General features: G+C 44.3%; 1 protein-coding gene across 2 annotated transcripts in view; it reads right to left on the bottom strand.

The window, feature by feature from the left end:
* ETV6 (ETS variant transcription factor 6) overlaps nucleotides 1-18,708 on the bottom strand; it is a 138,928-nt gene that overhangs the window by 3,737 nt on the left and 116,483 nt on the right. For both annotated transcript variants that reach the window (XM_074825653.1, XM_074825654.1), the window contains exons 6-7: nucleotides 3,362-3,504; nucleotides 445-545 (exon numbers count right to left, since the gene is read on the bottom strand). In XM_074825653.1, the coding sequence (XP_074681754.1) occupies nucleotides 445-545; nucleotides 3,362-3,504 (244 nt within the window). The remainder of the gene's footprint in view (nucleotides 1-444; nucleotides 546-3,361; nucleotides 3,505-18,708) is intronic.

Below are 18,708 nucleotides of genomic sequence, written 5' to 3'. Positions count from 1 at the left end.
CAGGTCCCTCTCTTCCTCGAACGCCAAAGCCGTGGTCATCAGCACTTCTCTGCTGTGATGCCGATGTGTTTGAGGAAATGCCTGATCCCCGCTTAGCTCTCACCGGCAGCTGTGTTTGAGAAGTCAATTTGGAGTGGGTTTTCCAGCAGTTTGGCTGAGATCATGAATCATTTAGCTAAGGTCTTAAACAATGGCGCAGCCTGCTTGAAGCAAGTGAAAAGACTTCTATTGACTCGACTGATCATTGAAACAGGCCCCAATTTTCGTAAATTGGTGGTTGCCTTAAAAGCTGGGAAGCACTGGTCTAGACAGCTTTTACAAATGTATGCCCATTGTCACCTGTGTTATAGCTGTGGCAATGAACTATCCCACACACAATTCCATCCTCACTCTTCAAAAACTAATTGTCTGTAGAAAGGAATGGTAAAGAAAAGAAAAAATTACCTGAACAAAAGCCTTTGTCCTGGCTCCTTCCGGATAATATTTAGTTTGTAGTAGTGGCGTAGGGCTCTGGACATTTTCTCATAAGTCATATTTGTTCTGTTCTGTTTTTTTCAAAAGAAAAAGGAAAAACATGGTGAGATGATTCATTAAAACCTTCCTAAGCCCCAAAAGGAGTTGCAGAACTATCACAGCTACCTAAAGTAACCAAGTCAGTTCAAGAAATTACATGTTCCCCTCTTCAGCTGTTTGCAGGCCCATCCTGCCCCTCCAGCCTTCATCACCCAATTTTTATGGGTCTCTTTTCATTCAGGGCAATTTAAGCAATAAAGTCTAACAAAAATACCAAGTGAGGTTTTTCTACAGTTTCCTGGATCACAGATATCAAAAGACTTCATCAACCACAAGAGGAGACATTAGATGGAGGGAGATGCTTATACCAAGCGGGATGTGACAAGCCTGTTCTTAATGAAACCACCTTTTGTAAGAACAGTGGCTAATAGACTGAATCTGTCAGCAATCCCTGCTAAGAGCGCCGTTCCTCTGGGATTCCCCTCCATTAACTAGTTAATGCTTGCAGAGCACTGTGGAGATTGAGAGCCTGTTTCTCCTCTTGTTATACAGGTGTAAATCAAGAAGCCCATTAGGTTGTACATCTGTTTCCAGGACAGAGCCTCCCCTTCATTTTGGGATCTGCTGATCCCAAAGGCCAGAGCGCTGCGGGGTGACTGAGGTACGGCCCTGCTGAAGCCCAGTGAAGGCAGAAATGATGGGCACTGGCAGCCCCCCCAGTACTGACCTGGGATAGCAGGATCAGTCCCTTCGGCTACATCTGCAGGAAGAGCATTCTTCTGGTACAAGGAGCCCTGGTTACCATGCTGGCAAAGAAACTCCCAGCAGAGAGACAACTATACTGGCAAAGCTGTGTTTGCACGAGTAGAAAGCAGCCATCTTGCCATGGGCAAAACATGCCAAACTAGTAGAAGCATGTTTTTCCTCTGTCAGCCTCCACGTTAGGAGTTTGGCTTGGCACAGCTCTGTCAGTCCAAGATCAGGCAGCAGGCTCTAGTGTTGACCTGGCTTTATTAAATTAGACTGATCTGCCTGTCTAAAATGTCCCCTAAGAGCAGATCTCTGCTTGCCCTGACTGCAATAGCTCTGCTAAGGGAGGCCACATAGAGAGCTCTTGTGGCAATTACAGAATCACATGACTCGAGCATGTCCAGAGAAGGGCAACGGAGCTGGTGCAGGGTCTGGAGCACAGGTCTGATGGGGAGCGGCTGAGGGAACTGGGGGGGTTTAGTCTGGAGAAGAGGAGGCTGAGGGGAGACCTCATGGCCCTCTACAACTCCCTGAAAGGAGGGTGCAGAGAGGGGGGATGAGTCTCTTGAGCCAAGGAACCAGCGCCAGGACAAGAGGGAATGGCCTCAAGCTGTGCCAGGGCAGGGTCAGACTGGCTCTTAGGAAGCATTTCTTTCCAGAAGGGGTTGTTGGGCGTTGGAATGGGCTGCCCAGGGCAGGGGGGGAGTCGGGTTGACGCAGTGCTGAGGGATCTGGTGGAGTTGAGAACGGTCAGTGTGAGGTTAATGGTTGGACTGGAGGATCTTCAAGGTCTTTTCCAACCGAGATGATTCCGTGATTCTGTGCCTAGTGATGGTTGCTCAGGACTGTGTCCAGTTGGGTTTTGAACATCTCCAAGAACGGAGACTCCACAATTTTCTCTAGGCAACCTGCTCCAGCATCTGACCATCTTCCTACTAAAACAGTCCCACAGCTGGGGTCTCAGGAAACGTAACAAGGGGCAATGTGAAGTCCCACACCTCCCCAGGGGGAGGACTTCACACTGTCCCTTGTCAAACTTCACCAAATTTGCCCATTTCTTCACCATTTCCAGGTCCCCCTGGATGGCAGCACAACCCTCTGGTGTATCAGCCACTCCTCCCCGTTTTGTATTGTCCGAGTACTTGCTGAGGCTGTGCTCTGTCCCATCATCCAGGTCATTAATGAATGTGCTCAACAGTATTAGCCCCAGCATCAATCCCCGGGGTAACATCGCTAGTGACTGGATTTTGTACTGTTGATCACGATCTTTTCAGCCCGGCTGTTCAGCCAGTTTTCAATCTACCTCACTATATTCTTGTCTAGGTCATACTTAATTAGTTTGTCTATGAGGATATTATGGGAGACAATCTGAAAAGCCTTTCTAAAATCGAGGTAAGCTACATCCACTGTTCTTCCTGCATCCACCGAGGTAATCATTTCATCATAGACGGATATCACAGTGGTCAAGCATGATTTCCCTTTTGTAAATCCATGCTGACTACTCATATATTCATACGAATATACTCATATGCGTACACTCCTATAGATATATCTGTACATAGTCAGCCTCAAACTGCAAAAATCAGGAACTGCTTTCCAGAGAACACAGCAGAATTACCCTCTTAAAAGGAAATACAGAATCCTGCAGCATTTGGTGTCTGTCACAGGACAGCATGTGAAATCTGAGTATTGGTGCAGACAGGAACACAGGCAGAAAGCTCCTGCTGAGATGTAGTACACAGCTCCTTGTAGGCCACATCTAACCAGAACACCCTTAGCATCAGGTTTTGGGAAGAAATGAGATGCCTTTGAGAGAGAAGGACCGTTAATTCTTGCGCTGCTCATAATCTTATAATTAAATGCATTTATAACTAAATGCCTTTAAACCAAACCAACAGGTTCTCTGTATGAAGGGTAGGTTTTAGTGCTTGAGGCTGGATGCTTTTGTATTTCTAATGTACGTAGAATGAAAGATTACAACGTTCCAGGAGTAGTTCATATGCACATGCTTTCTTCCTTTTCCCCCTGTTTTTAAGTGAATCCTGTGATGTTACAAGAGGTGAAGTGCTGTAGGAGGAAAATTGCATTGCTTCCTTACCTTGTGGTTTCCCCACAGCCGGGCCAGCCCGTTGGGATCCACTATCCGAAATATTTTGGATTCCTTATCTTCCCATCGGATGAAATTTTCGTACCGGCTGTCAGAAAGCAGCTGATAAACATAATCCCAAAGCAACCTACAATCTGTGAAGAGAGGAGCAAGAAAATATTGACTTTTCTTCCTTGGGATTAATTCTGGAAATTTTTGGGTGGATGTGTAGTGAAAGGACAGTTGGGATCAGGGCTGAAACAGCTGCTGCAATCTGAAATGCAAATGGCTTGGTTGGTATCGACTGATGTTTGCAAAATGTACTGGAATATACAGCCTCTTCTGCTGCGTCCTAGTCCTCCTGACACTGACTGAGCATCTTTATCACATGAAAAGCTGCGCGAGACGACCTGCTGATCTTAGCTCTGTGTTTATGATTGTACTGATGCACGTAAAACTAACACTGTTGGCCCTGATGCTGTTGCTGGCTGTTTCAGTGGGGAAATCAAGAATCCTGCAACCTGCTCTCCCTGCCCGAAGCTGCCCCTTTCTGTGTAACGTGAGGGGTCTAAAGCATGGGCAATGTTACAGCTTTCCTTTGTATACTCCGTGTGATGTAAAATTGACACCTTCTACCATTTTTGAATTTGCTTTTTGTTTTTTTTAGGTTCCTGAAAAAAAACCCCAAGTATTATAATTACTTGAGTGCTATTGAGAGGTTAAATACTTTCTATTTGGATAATTGAATTCAAATTTCCTCTTGGCAAACACTCCTTAGGTCGCTAATTAAAGGTCTAACAGATACTTAGGTTTTAGTTTAGTGTTTTTCAGTTTCATGGCAGTCTCTTGAGACCAAGGAAGCCAAGAGCTGAGCTGCTCCTACTTCCTCCTTGCAACGTGTGTGCGCGCAGCACAGCCGAGTAACTGGCAGCTAGGAAATATGGAAAGTGAATTGCACAGAGCTGGGGGTTCTGCTGCTGTCAGAAACAACAGGGTTTTTATAGCTCAACTGTCCAGATCCCTAAGATGGCTGTATAGTTGCGTTTGACTTTTAAAGCAAAACCAATCTCTCAGAGATGGCTTGTTAGAGTGGTTAAAGGGCAGGCAACCAAAGACATCTAGCTTCTAGGTGCTAAAATGGATCCTTGTCAGCCTCTTTCTATTCCTGTCTGTCTGTCTGGGGTTGGTACGTGTTACAATAGGGATGATGACATGTTCAGTATGAGAATATAAAATGCTTTTTGAAAAGGGATAGGAATAACACATTTAATGAGCAAACCTGAAATGGTTAGAGATTAACATTATTGATGGTATTTCCCATTTCTGAACTGTAAAAGAGTATCTCTGAAACCTGCACTGTGTCTAAAACCAGAGCTTAGTTTGCCAGTGCCCTTACTATAGACTCTCCCTACCAGTCCTACGGAGAACAAAGCAGTGTGTTTTGAAGAGATGACATCTGGCAAAAATTGCAGGTTTCCGTTCTGAAACCCACCCCGATGGTCACATCATCCCTGACATCTGCAAGAGGAGGAATGTGAAAGGAAAGAGGCAGTCAGATTTTTTGGTTGGAAAAACCTTATTTTCATTAACATTTTTCAGAGAAAAAATGCCCAGTCCCATTTGAAATTTTTCTGGGTTTTTAATTTAAAAAATGAAACCGATTTCCATTTTTTGCATTCATGGATGCCTGTGCTGTTCAGGGATAGCTTTCTCCTCTCACCCAGAATCAGGTACCTGCAGCTGGGACCAGGACAGATAGTAATTCTCCTCTGTGTGCATTTGCCAATGACCAGCTCAGATGGGTCCCTTCTTGGCACACAGATGCAGAGAAGCCTTCCTTCCCCTGTGCCCCCACCCCGAGCCGCACACGTAGCCCAGCCGCTGCGGATCCCAAGCAGGTAGCAATTAAACGCTGCAGTGCCCAACACTGCTGTGGCTCACCCCTCGGGCAGCTCTGGGCACAAGGGACTTCCCCCGGGCTACGTGCGAGGGCTGTAGGACAGAGTGAAATTCAAAGTCTCAGGCTACCACATCAATTTTTGTCATCTTTCACAAATCCACAAAACCCAGTTCTTCCATCACCTTTCCATCAATGATTTTTCACACACGCACACACAATTAGTCTCTTAGACACGCACGTATTAGGAAAAACCTTCTTTTTTAGATTTCATTTATAAGGAACAAGGGAAGGGAGATTATATTGCTCTACTGGTTTGTGCCTTTTAATAATGTGGGAGGTGCTCAGATAATAGGGTAGCAAGGGCCCACGTAAGTGGTTCCTTGACAATTCACTCCAGAACTCTTTCAATGAAAGGCTGTACAGAAAATGGTTTTTTAGTGCAAGAATCTTAATTAAGGAAAAAAAACCAACAAAAACTTTAACTGTCTTTTTGTAATGTTCCTTCGATTCCTCTAGCTCTGACTCCTCAGGGCGTATTTTACCAGTGGATCAGAGTTGGTAATACTACTGCGTTCCAAAAACAACCGCTTTATTTTTCCATCATCCTGTGTAATCTGTGATAACTTTAACAACAAAACCTTCACAGTCTAGGTCAACAGTTCATGCTGAATTCACTAGTTTAGATCAGCTTTTCCCAAAGATCTCCATGCTTTCTTTCCACCCAGTCCTTTATTAAAATCACTGCAAAGGTGAGGTGATTCCCCAGGTCATCACGCACCGTGGCCATCGGTGGGCAGTCCTGGCCTAAACGCCCGTGGTGGGCTCAGGCTGGTCCCACCCTCTGTCTTGGTTTCAGAAAACATTTACTTAGCTGATGTTCATCAAGATAAAAAGAGGCACTTTTTGGCCAAGGCAGGGATTTATTAGAAACCTGAGGGAAGAGAGGAAGGACGTGTGGGTCTGTTGTTGAACCAGCGCTTTGGGACTGTGCTGGAAGTTTGCTGAGGTGGTTGGTTGGTGTATGGCTCCATTGGGAGAGTGCTGCAGGAATGTGGTGTCCCACTGTCCATCATTTGGTTTTCCTTGTCCTGGAAGGAGTTGCCCTCCTTGGGGTCAGCGGGAGGGATGGCACTCCCGCCGAGACAAGTCATCGCCAGGCTCTGCCATATTCCTGAACATGCAGCCCGGGGCAGACACCCTCCAATTATAGTAACTTATAGCTAATATTTACAGTTCCACTGAGATATGATTTACCCTAAACTTTACTTTCACCTCATTATTTGCAAGATGTGATGTTATTTTTAATCAGTACTATACTGCTGTAACTACGCTCTAGAAAATTTCCAAGCGTATAAATACAACTCTTACCGATGAGGATGGAAGACCCCTAAAATCCCCTCTACAGTGGCCCCTGGAAGATGCCTCCTTTACAGCTGAGTGGGATTGCACAGGCAATGTGCGTTGCACATTCACCTCAGTGAGGCTAGCAAGTAAATTCTAGTTGAATCTAATGGCTTGGGTTATTTTCCACTGGCTATCATTACTTCACACACACTGACTGTGTGCTCCCCCGCTTCACAAAAACAAGAAAGCACAAAAAAATTCAGCCAGAGATATCTGGGTGGCAAATTATTGGATGAACAACAGAGCTTCATACTCTGAGAAGAGGTAGGATTCAAGTGTGGATTTGTTTTTTGTTGCTCACTTAATTTCTAGAATGGATTCAGGCTAAGCTTGAATATAAATATTCCTCAAATGAGAAGAACTCAGATCTGCATCTTGAGATCTTCACAAGGAAAGTCCTAAGTGATCAAGGGCACCATCCCATATTCTAAACTGACTGAGCTGCTCAGACTTGCCGAGGCATTTAGTAGGCTGGTGGAATTTGCAAAAAAGCCCAACCACCCAAGTATCTTAGACCTCATGTTTGCTTCAACAAGAAAATTGAAAATTCTTGAAAATTCTGCTTGGCTCCTACAACCACTTAAAAACTCATCTTCAAAAGCTACAGCTGTCTTTCAGCAAATTTAGATGTAAGACTGAGTTGCAATAATTTAATGAGCAGACATGCATCAATGCAACTGTGGCAACTGTGTCTCAAGCCACTGCAAATAGGAAATAAAAAGCATTAAAGATTTAGGCTCAGTGCATTTCTTCTCACCTCTGCTGAGAGCTATGAACGTGCACACTGTTAGTTATCATGGACCAGCTGATGCTTGGCAGCACAATTTAGTTAATAAATGTATGAGCTCTGTTTGCAGAGTACCTAAATCAGTTTGCCTTCTTTCAAGTTTCACATGGGGAGACCTTTAGGAATTTGAGCACAAACACTGAGGACTTTTTTTGCTTTTAACCACAAATGATTTACATTCTGGGTATCTTTCTTCACAGATTGCACAGTAAAAAAATATGAGGTTCTGGAGGAGTCTCCCCGACTAACAGAGGAGCAGCAACTAAATAATCTACCATTATTAGGCAAGTAAAGACCATCTTTAATAGGACAATAAAGACTACAGGTCAAAGACTACCTGGTAACTCTTAGCGAGTGTAATGAATTTGGAGTACAGCAGAGCCCATTTGGAGCAGACTGCAAGCCTATGAAACTGGTGAAAACCCAAGAAAAGGCAAAGCTAGAAAACACCATTAAAAGAAGCTTCTCCATTGGGAAAAGAGGCACCTCCACAGAAGGCTGGTGAAAACAATAAAGAAAGTCGCATCCTCCAGGAAAGCCAAAACTGTTACATGTATTTTCAGGAAGGATGGAGAAACGGAGAGAATGACTTGTATGTGGCTGGTTGTTTTGTAAGTATAAATCTCTCGTTTGAGGAAAGTCTGGATGGTGTGAATGACTCCACGAAGACTAAATCACTTCCTTGGCTGTCAGAAGGCCTCCAAAGGAGCAGTCACATGGTGGGGGGGACTCTCCACAGGGTGTGTGCTGGTTAGTGAGCGATGGCAAAAAAGCACATGGATACTGCTGAGGTCAAGCAGGTTTAAAAGTGTGGGAGATTCAGTAGGGGAGTTGAGTCAGGGCTGGTACCTAAATTGTTTGGGCATGCTGCAATTTCCTGCCTTTTGGCTAAAATAAGCTTACTTAGAAATAACTATGTCTCTGTAGCACAAGGAAACATCATTTCCCCCTAACAAACACACACACACACATATGTACTTTTTTTCTTAAGTGAACTCAGATGGTTGAACTTTGTACAATCTGAAGGTAAAGGGATTTAGCTGTGGAGAGAGCTGGGACTGACAGACTTTAAGGCGATGTGGAATCAAACAACCTAGCCAAAGTGGGAAGGTGGTGAACGGGTCTGGCAACATGGCAGGGCTCCTGAAAACTGGCATTTCCATATCCCACCATTTTCTCAGCTGTACTACTGGGCAAGACTGAACTATGGAATTAGTTGGGAATTAGGGCAAACTGTATCTTCAAACAGAGAGGTATGGCTACACCTTTATCCCTGCAGTTAATGCTTCTAGAGGGATTTTTATAGTTACGCACAAGGTAGCAATAAGGTGTACTTAGCTGGCTCTCAAAATGTGCCCCATAAGCACTGCCCTATGTGTGCAAGAGGCAGTAGTTTCATACTCCTGCTCGTAACAGCCACGTATTGTACAGTCCCAAGGCTGGCAGAGCTAGGGTAAAGCCTTGGGGGCTGCCTGCCCACCCAGTCTCCTGCCTGCTGCTTGGCTGTCAGGGTTGACACTAGGCACAGGAAAAAAGAGGCAGCTGCACAGCCCTGGAGAGGGCAGGGGAGAGGAGACAGAACGGTTGGGGTTTGAGGAGCAGGAAGAAATCTCTCTCATAAACAGCAGTAGCTGGCTTTAAACCTCTCTGATAGCAGCAAACTTGCCTCCTCACTCTAGTTTTAACCCCTCCTTTTGGGTGGAACAAGCACCCAAGCTTCAACCACTCCTCCTTGGCATGGGAAAACTCAAGTTTCTCTTCTCTGGCTGAAAAGCTCTGTTTACTGCCCACATTTACAGCACTGCTTCGGTGGTGTATGAAAAAGGGGAGGCAGCAATATTGTCATTAAGAATCCCTTGTGACAGTCAAACAGACACTGTGTGAGTGGAAGCATGTATTTTAGATTCTTCATGTCAAATATCCTTGTAAGTCTATAGGCACAGCCTTCTGAACACACACCTAAAGGAAAACTGGCATATAAATACTTCCTAATGGCTGCATGATAGTAGTCCATATATCCCTTACAACTGAAATAGCATCTCAGAATGATCTATAAATTACACATTATGGACTTTGGCTTCTTAGTATTTTGATACTTGTCCAGCCATTATGAATGACTTCTTTAGTATCATTTGGCCGAGGTAGACCCAAGATGGGTAGTCTTGATGTTGCAGCAGTGAGAGGTCTTACACCTGTGCTCCCTTATACTAATGCTGTTAACAGTACAGGTATACATATGATAAAGACCTCTTTTGCTCAGAATATAACATTGCCCTGCACTGCAATATTTGCTAAAACACACACTGCATCTGAGAACCCTGTTGTTTAAGTGACGCCTACGGCACAGAAGCAGAGCTGGCCATCTTCATGTATCAACTACAAAATCCTCTCTTAACCACAGAAATGTTTTGCGAGACCCACCCACATTTTGCACTGAAGATCATTATATAAAATGTATTCGGTCTGGCTGATGACTGACTTGGAAACTAATATGGGTTCAGAGAGGAAGAGATCGTGCCAAAGTAACGTTGTCATACTCCCTCTGACATCAGCTGAGGCCTTACCCCTTGCTGAGTAGGTTAGCCTAAAATTTCTCCAGCATGATATCATTTGACTTAAATGGTTCTGTGATTTTTACCAGCTGAAGAGTTCTCCCAAGCTTGGGCCCCTTTATTTTTACAAGGTGATTTGTGCTTCAGCTGCATTTGTTCACAGCGAAGCAAACAAGTTCACAACTGAGACTAATGAACAGAACTTCTCTAGAAGTTCTCTGGTGCTCTGGTTCCCATAAGCACACCTGAAGTGTGGTCAGGATAGCTAACATGGTAATAATGCTCACGGTATCAATACGATGAACTGGTAGAATTCAGCTGGCCACAGCTGCTGCAAGAAAAAAGTCCTGATCTCCCTTCCATTTTATCCTTGCTTTCTCCTGCTGCTTACCTTGAGCTGGCTCTGTTGTAAGATTTCTCCGTGAGCTGACTTAAACAGAAGAAAACAAACCCTGCAAAAAACACCAGCTGGCTTTCTAGTTGAGAGCTGGATCTGCTTGCAGGAAGATCTAGTGAATGCTAAAGCCAGCACTGGGAAGGTGGCAAGACTACACTGGCAGAGCAGGCAAGGACAGGGAGGAAAGAGGGAGAGGCCCAGAAGGTCCTGTGGACCTTCAGCCTACAGTCTGTGATCGTCACCCTGGCCAGAGAAGGTCAGTAAGCCTCTGAGAAGACAACACTACTTCGGGGCATCTGGATTTGTTTAAACTGTAGCCAGAACCAAGAAATTGCAAAGGTTAATGGCTGTTCACTTACACCGAAGAAAGATTGGGAGAGAACTCCTGAGTCCTGACTTGGTTTAGGCTTGACGTGGAGATGAAGACTAACTGCATTTTAACCACATCCTATACTGTGTAGCAGGCACAGCTTTCTGGACAAACCAAATGGACCTTCAAGCTAACTGGTACATGAAGCTCATCGGGCTGGCTCATACTGTCATTTTGGTTTAGGAGTATGGTGAGGACTGCGCAGCTAACTTGCGCTCATCACACAAATGGAGAGGGAGATAAAATAAAGCTGGTGTAAAGGAGAGAGAAGACACGTGGCTGGACCTTTTCAAATCAGGTCCTGTATTCTTGCTGAAAGCCTTTTCTGTGGCAAAAAAAAAATATTGGGAAAACAACAGACAGCACGCTAAGAAAGACGTGCTGTAGTAGGATTATTGCTGTGTCGAGACACAATCTAGCCTCAATATCTATCTAATTCCATGACGTACTTATTTTAGCAGACAAAACTAGAAGAAAAAAAGTAACCAAGCCTCGTGATTAAGGGGTTAAGTGGGTCTGAGGACTGGGGGAGCACTGATCCTGAGATGGAGCAGTCCCTGCTCATCCCTATATGGCAACCCATGTCCAGGTCATTGAGGGAAAAGAGTTTTCTTTCCATGAATGTTGGCTGCTGTTGGAAGCAGGATGGCAAACTGGTACAGTAAAGCCAATGTTTCTATGTGGAGAAACCTCTTGACAGACAACTGTTTGTTCAGCTCAGTAAATTCAAGCTGGGGCTGAGGAATGAGGTTGCCAGATCGCACAATACAACAGTTGTATGTTGCTTCTGTCTTGTACCCAAGTGCCGAGTGGGAGATCGGGCAGAAGGAGAGCAGAAACCTGAGACTGTCATCCTGCAAACAGTTGTGCTGTGAGGTTGTAAAAGTAACACAGCAAGATGAGGCCAAGCTTTGTCTTTGGCAATAAAAACTTGTTAAGGGGAAGGAGGATCCAAAAGGTTCATATCCCTCATGTGGCTGTAGAAAAGCGCACTCAAATCACAAAGAATATGTCATGGATGGGCCAGAGACAGGTTGTCAGATGAAGAATTTGCAAGCTAAAGTCTTAAAGCTAAAGTATTAAAAAATGTGATTTTTTTTCCCCCCTGCCCTGTTCTCCCATTCCATCCCCCCATCTCCACCAAACAGACAGGTATTTCCAGTATTAGAGTCAAGTGTTGTTCTCTTCCTGTTCCACCACAATGGTAGAGAGCACTCTTCCATTTATCATGCTAAAGAAACTTGCCTCTGATCCTCCTGTGGCTTTTCCTCACCTTTATTGCTCATGAAGGGCAGTGACTAGGAAATGAGTGAGAAATTCAACCTGTGTTCACATGCACATCCTAGAAACACCTCACAACCACTATGACATCAGAAAAATGGCCAAACAATTTAATGAGAGGAATTTAAGCATTAAGGATGAAGCTTTATCTTCTGAATTCTACTTTAGAATACAGTAAAGTAATTCCCAGCAAGAGTAATAATTTTTGACCTCACAATGTGAGAATCCCCAGTATCTTCTGTCACAAGCTCCATTCACCCTCAGGATCAGCCTTCTGAGGTATCAGAGCTGTTTTGGTCCTTTTCAACAGCAGAAAATTGTTGTTTGCAGGAGACTCCTGCCCAAGAACCTTACTTTTGTGCTCCATCAGAAAACTTTGGGCTTTGGAGGTGTGAGTGTGGCTGGAGGACATGGCTCCTGGTGTGTTCCCAGGAAGCCGCCCCCCCCCTGCCCCCCGAAAGGACTTCTTCATAAGCTGTAAACTTGCCACTTGTGACAGGCCCCTTGCAGAAAACTGAAATGTGACCTCCCCTTCTTGGGCTTAAATCTCCACATGAAGACAGAGCCAAACTCTTAAACTCTCTTCCCTTCCCTGAACAGAGATGGAAAACAGTATATTGCTGAGACCTTCTTTATATCTGGAGTCTTACCAGTTTAAAGGTGTACATCTGAATTAACATAAAGTGATGTAAGCTTTTGTATGCCACTTCCACCTGATTAGTATTAAAATCAGACTTAAACAGGACTGTCTCTGAACAGAGTGTAGTGTCAACACTACACTGTATTTTCTTGGTTTAACTAAAAGGGTTCAAAGTGATGCAAGTTTGCTTTGTAGAAAAAAAATCTGAATTACCGACACAACTCTAGCCTGAAGAAAGTGTGCGGTACACAGGGGAAATAGGGGGCTAGTTTTCACTAAAAGGCTGGTTTCTTAAAAACGTGTTTAACATCCTGCTGACCCCAGTGGAGTCTGAGGGTACTCTGAGCCCATTTAGACATCTGTGTAGCCATGGCATGTAGATGCTGCAGTACAGTAACGAGAAGGATGAAATCTCAATGACTGAGCTTTCCTATGGCTTGGTCAGTCCTGGCTTCTGAGCGGATGAGAACAAGCCCTGACTGCAATTTCTTCTCCTGTAACTGTACAGTAGGAATGGAGGTGGCTGTAAAGCAAGACACTCCACAGAAAATCTGCAACCACCTATCCAAGCTACTGCCGTTCAGCTATTCCTTGAGTGTCATTCGTTAAATTGGCAGGGAAAGCACACTTTCATGCTGAAATTAATTGTTAATGCCATGTTAAGATGACTCTCAAGGTTATAATGAAAACTCCTCCTATGAATATGAACTCCATGAGCCTGACTCTCATCCATACTTCAATCTCTTTATAGTAGTCTGGCTTTCCACAGGGGGCTTGAAATACATGCGGCATGTACCGCAAATGTAAGTGTACATGACTGCAAGGGCGAGCGATTAAACAAGGCCAGTGACATTATCATTGTCATATCCAAATGGGAGTGACAAGCCATGCCTACACCAGGTTCTCAGGTTCCTTCAAGGCTCCAATCTGTCTGTGTGAGCTGCTGCCCTATGGGGAGGAGGGTCAGCTGCCTGGAAAGCACCCGAACCCCCACTGCTTACAACTTAGTATGCTTAAGTGAACCACTGTTTTGGTTTTCTGTAGTTCACCAGGCTGCAACTGTTCTGAGATTGTCTTGTCACAGTTGTCCCCAAAGTCTGTGCTTCACAAAAGCCTACCAGTCAGTACTATGCTGTCAAACCCTGCTGGGATCATGCCTCATGACAGTGGTGAAAATAGCCCTGGCAGTCTCAGACATCTATACAGGTAGGCTCCTGTGGTATTAGCAATGACATGAGCTGTCTTAAAAAAACAGAATACCTCTAAGGAAGCGTACAACAAAAGCTAAGTCTCTACAGCTTGCTTTGTCAGCACTCGTTCTCTGCAAAGGAGGAAACAGCAATCGTTTTCAGATAAGAATTCACCACAGTGAAGCTTGTGATGCACCTCTGGAAGGGGGAATAGTAACGCATGAAACAGCGATGCACACCACTGGATGGGTAGTAAGCTGGAGCACTGGTGCACACAAGGAACCTGACTGGCGTAGGCTCCTCCTGATATCAACTGCCACAGCAGGTCTGTGTGGACACACCTGTCCACATAAATGACTTTCTTACAGAAGAAGATTTCTACTTACCAGGCAGTATTGTCATTCTGGAATAAAAAGCCACTTACCAACTACCAAATGACTATATGAGGGAATTAGGTTCAAGCCCTTACTACTAACACCCGCTGTGTTCCCTGCCTTATACATGTAGACAATTCATATCCAAAAAACAACAAAAAAGACCAGACAGGTTTGGGTTCAAGAATCCAAGTTACTGTCCCAGTAGCACATGGGCACAGTTGGGCAGGTTCTGCTTTTACTTGGAGGATGTGACTACAACATCGACGCAGAAGGGGCTGCATCACAGAGACATTACAACTAGCTTTAAATGCTGCAACAGACAAAAGCAGCAGCAGATAGCTCGGTCTAAGTTATGTACTTAGCCTCTCAAGTTTATGGCTAGCTTGGGTTGCTGTCATGATGAGATACCTAGTGAAGAAAAAAAGACAGGGAAATACCAGGCTGACCAGTAGTTCAGGGTATCGGTTGTTCCAGTTTTAAATTGGATAATACATTTTTTTTAACAAATTGGAGCCTGTAAATGTGAGGCATTACAGCACAACAAAAGGTATTACTAGTCACCGGAATCTGGAAGTAAATTTAACCTACAATTCTGAGTGGGGGACTGGTCAGATGGTGTCTACTGATACACTGTACTGTGTGACTTTATTTTCTATGCAGTATAGCGCTCTCTTTCCCACACCTCTCACCAACAACTCTTGAAAACACCTTTCACCTTTGCATGCCCTTCCTTCCTTCATATTTACCGTGTCTGTTTGGACAGTAAACTCTTTGGAGCAGGGACTGTAGCACAAGAGAGACTATAGATACTACTGTCTTGCAAACACTAACCATTAAATGGAGCAGGAAGCTGCATCCCTTCTGTGAGGGCTAATGGTATCAGGTGCTGCAAAACTTTTAACGCCTAAGTTGTGCTTAGTTGTTGGTTTTTACCCCCTTTACTATACAGGCATAACTGTTCTCTGCCTCCTTTCCCACCCTCTCTCCCTATCACGCAGCACATGCCATTGCACAGTAACTGTGCCTCTACTATTTTGTAGAGAAAGGAAAATAAACTGATGTGGTGTAACCACATTTGTGCAAAGGATTTTGCTGGTATACCAATTAAACAAAAAAAGATCATCCTACAACTTGACACAGTCGTGGGAGTCACATGGACACATCTGGAGCAAACAGAGGCACTAGGGCTCTGGTCCCAGTAGGTGAGTTGAGGAGACACGGATGACCAAGGTGCCAAGTTTTGAAGTGTGATGTTTAAGCTCTAAATGTCTAGTGTTATGAATCTAACAGCTTGATCAGCAGAGCTTGGTTTTCTTATCCTCCTTTAAAAGAAGCTTTTCAGCTCAACTCCAAAGTAAAAAATAATATTAGTTAATTAGCAGGTTTTTTTAAGCACTACGTTTGTGGAAGGTTCACTCAACTAACCCCTCCTGTTGTTTCCCCTCCCACGCTAGTTTATAAGAAGTGATTAAGTTTTTCAGACAAAGGGGGAGGAGAATCCCTGATCCTGCTCCCCCTCCAACCTCTCTCCCCACACAAACCAACCAAACTACTACCCTCACAGAGCTCTGGGGTGGAAGACCTCCCCATGCTCAGAGCTAGCACATAGCCTACGCGTGTCAGAAGTGCTGTTTTGTAGATTTTAGTAGAATGTGAGTCATTCATAGCTGATGCACTCGTAACAGGGGACTGCATTTTCAGTTTCATCACTCAGACTGTTTTTATTGAGAAGTCACTTATACGTGTCTTGCTACAAATCTGCAGGGTTCATGCTACGCCCCTGTACTCTCTGGATGTGTGGCACACTGAGGGGCTGACGCAAGTCAGAAGTAAACTGGAAGTAGATCTCTTTCACAGCTTTGGCAGGGTAAGAATCTTGCCTGTCCTCATTCCAACAGCAGCCAATAGTTTTATGGGCCAAACCAATACAGTGGTAGACAATGTGCCTCTGAACAGTTTAAAGATTACCTGGCTTTTCCTCAGAACCCTGAAGGGGAAGAAACAAATCTGGCAGCTCATAAAGTCAGATACAGCCCAGTTGCTAAGGTAACCCAGCTGATAAGAACAGCATACCAATAGACAACAACAGGCACAAGACTCACCTGCCTTTAGATTCTGCTCCCCCAACCAAATGCAGAGCAGAATCAAAAGCAATAGGCAGGGTGGGGCTCTGCAGAGGAACAGCCGTGCTCATCCTTCTAAGCCCTACGAATGGGATAAGTCTGCCTCAGACACGGAGCTTAATGGGTTTTATTGGGTCCCAACTCCAAGAGGACAGGGAGCCCTTGGGGGAAGCCTAGCTGCACCTACCACTGCTCTATGGCACTCTGCCTTTCACACCCACGTAGTCGTGTCGTTAGGATCTGTACTGGGCAACGCTCGAGTAAAGGGGTAGTTATACCTGTATCCTAAAGTTTCAGTGCCAATGTTTGCCGTGGATTAGTGAACAAGCCTGTCAGTTCTAGAGAGCTAGTATAAAAAAAGACACTGGGAGCTGGAAATCCCAGGAACCTGCTCAGCAATGGATTTCCCCTCACAAGAAACATCCAGAATTGTATTAGTGAGTTTTAAGCCACTGAATCAAAAGTGAGGTAAACACCAGCATGTCATTAGATGAATGTGGATGTTTCTAAGCCAACCTCTACGTGATAAAAGTTAGGACAAAACCAACCCTGTTGTAGTTGGATAATCCCATAACTGCCTCTTGCCAGGATTCATGTGTCTTCCTTTAAGCCACTGACAGGTTTCTGGTCAGATCTACTATGTCAGTTCCCATTGCATGCTAACAAGCTGAGGTGGACATGGATATCTGAAAAAAAGGACATTTTTGACACCTAAATAAAGTGTTGTGGTGAAAACCTGCCCTGGTTGAAGGTCAACAGCAGAGCTCCCAAGGAAAGCCGTGGGGACAGAACTTGGGGATGGCTGTAGGGAGGGTTTCTGGTGGCTGTGGTTCCACCAGAGCTGCCGTTCATGCCTCAGCCCTGTTGCGCTACGACTGCCTGCCAACGCAATAACCCCCGCCTCTCCCTGTACCTTGGGGAAGTACCTTTCATGAGATATCAAAGTCCTAAAATGTTTGATAACAAAACCCTCCCAGTCAGAGGTGTATGGGGAGTGGAATTTCCATTCTGCAGAAGAGCTAATTTCAGGCGCCTCTCTTGACTGAAACTGCAACTGCGTTAAAATAAACCAAGAAAAAATAGGAAAAAAAAAAAAGGCTTTTTTTTTCATCCACAGAGTGAAACCCTTGGAGACTTTTTCGGGGGAACCAAGGTGGAGTATTTAAAAAATTCAGAGCTAAAAGTAAGCCAGATAGACTGCCTGCTTTGCTAGAGTCCAAGTTAGGAGCTATCAACAAACACTGTTGCTGCTTTGAAATAGCAGTTCCAGTGGGGAAAATTGTCCATTACGCCACTCTGCTAAACTCCCATTCTGAGGTATTTTTAATATTTTTAAGTGCTGTCTTAGCTAGATGACTATTGATGCCTTTAACCCTTGACTGGTGTATTTACAGGGGATGCCTTTGGATCATCCCAACACAATGACCTTTCGTTCTGACAAAGTTACGGAAAAGACTCATGGACATTGTGTTGAGAAGATAGCTAAACATAATTTTTAAAATCAACTCTAGCCATTGTTGAATAATATATGGGACCTTAATGAGTAACATAAAGATACTTTATGCCTCTTGCTTTGCTAGAAAAGTGTAAAATGGCCTTAGAGGAAAAGAGAATAAGACCTTCAACTTGAAATTCTTTGCTGTAAAAGGGAAAGTGCTTTACCAGTAAAATTAATATTTTGAGAAACGATCTTACATAAAAAAGTAGGAGACATTAGTCAGCCAGTGAGTAGAGGTCATTATTTTGTCTGACAGGAAGTCCAGAGCTCTATTGATCGACCTCCTGAAAACAGAATATTTGTGGATAGCAGCAAGCGAAAACATTGTTTTCTTTCTCAGCATCAAGTAATTGCATGCTGCATTTAAAAACAGACTCTATCTACAAGTAAACAGGTTTATGAGGCTGTGAGGTATCTTAAGTCCAGGAAGAATTCCTTTTACAATTTAAAATATCTGAGCTGGGAATAGAACATGTTCTGGAGCTCAGCCCAATGTTTTAGTCAGCAGCCCATGGGGCTTCCCTGGTAGCTGCTCCTCATCGCTATCTGCCCTGAAAATCACCTGCATGCAAATGGTTAAGCCAGGAGAAAGTCAAGGCTCTCTTCTCACCAGTGTAAACACGTAAGTACTCAGCCCTGGCACCGGACTATTGGTAAATCTTTTCATTACCCAACCCATCAGTCTTCCCCATCCAGCAACATGGAAATAATGCCAGTGATTTTTAAAAAGCTCTTTTTAACAATACATCTGTATTGATGTATATTTGCAGTTTAAGAGCCAAGCGTTGTAATTTTCATGGTCTCTCTCAAATCAAAGTAGTAAGCCATGGTTGGTCAAAA

Source organism: Strix aluco, chromosome 5, assembly GCF_031877795.1.
Source record: "Strix aluco isolate bStrAlu1 chromosome 5, bStrAlu1.hap1, whole genome shotgun sequence".
In the NCBI taxonomy this organism is placed as follows: Eukaryota; Metazoa; Chordata; class Aves; order Strigiformes; family Strigidae; genus Strix; species Strix aluco.
The sequence above is the reverse complement of the archived record's forward strand: the minus strand, read 5'-3'. Positions and strand labels throughout refer to the sequence as shown.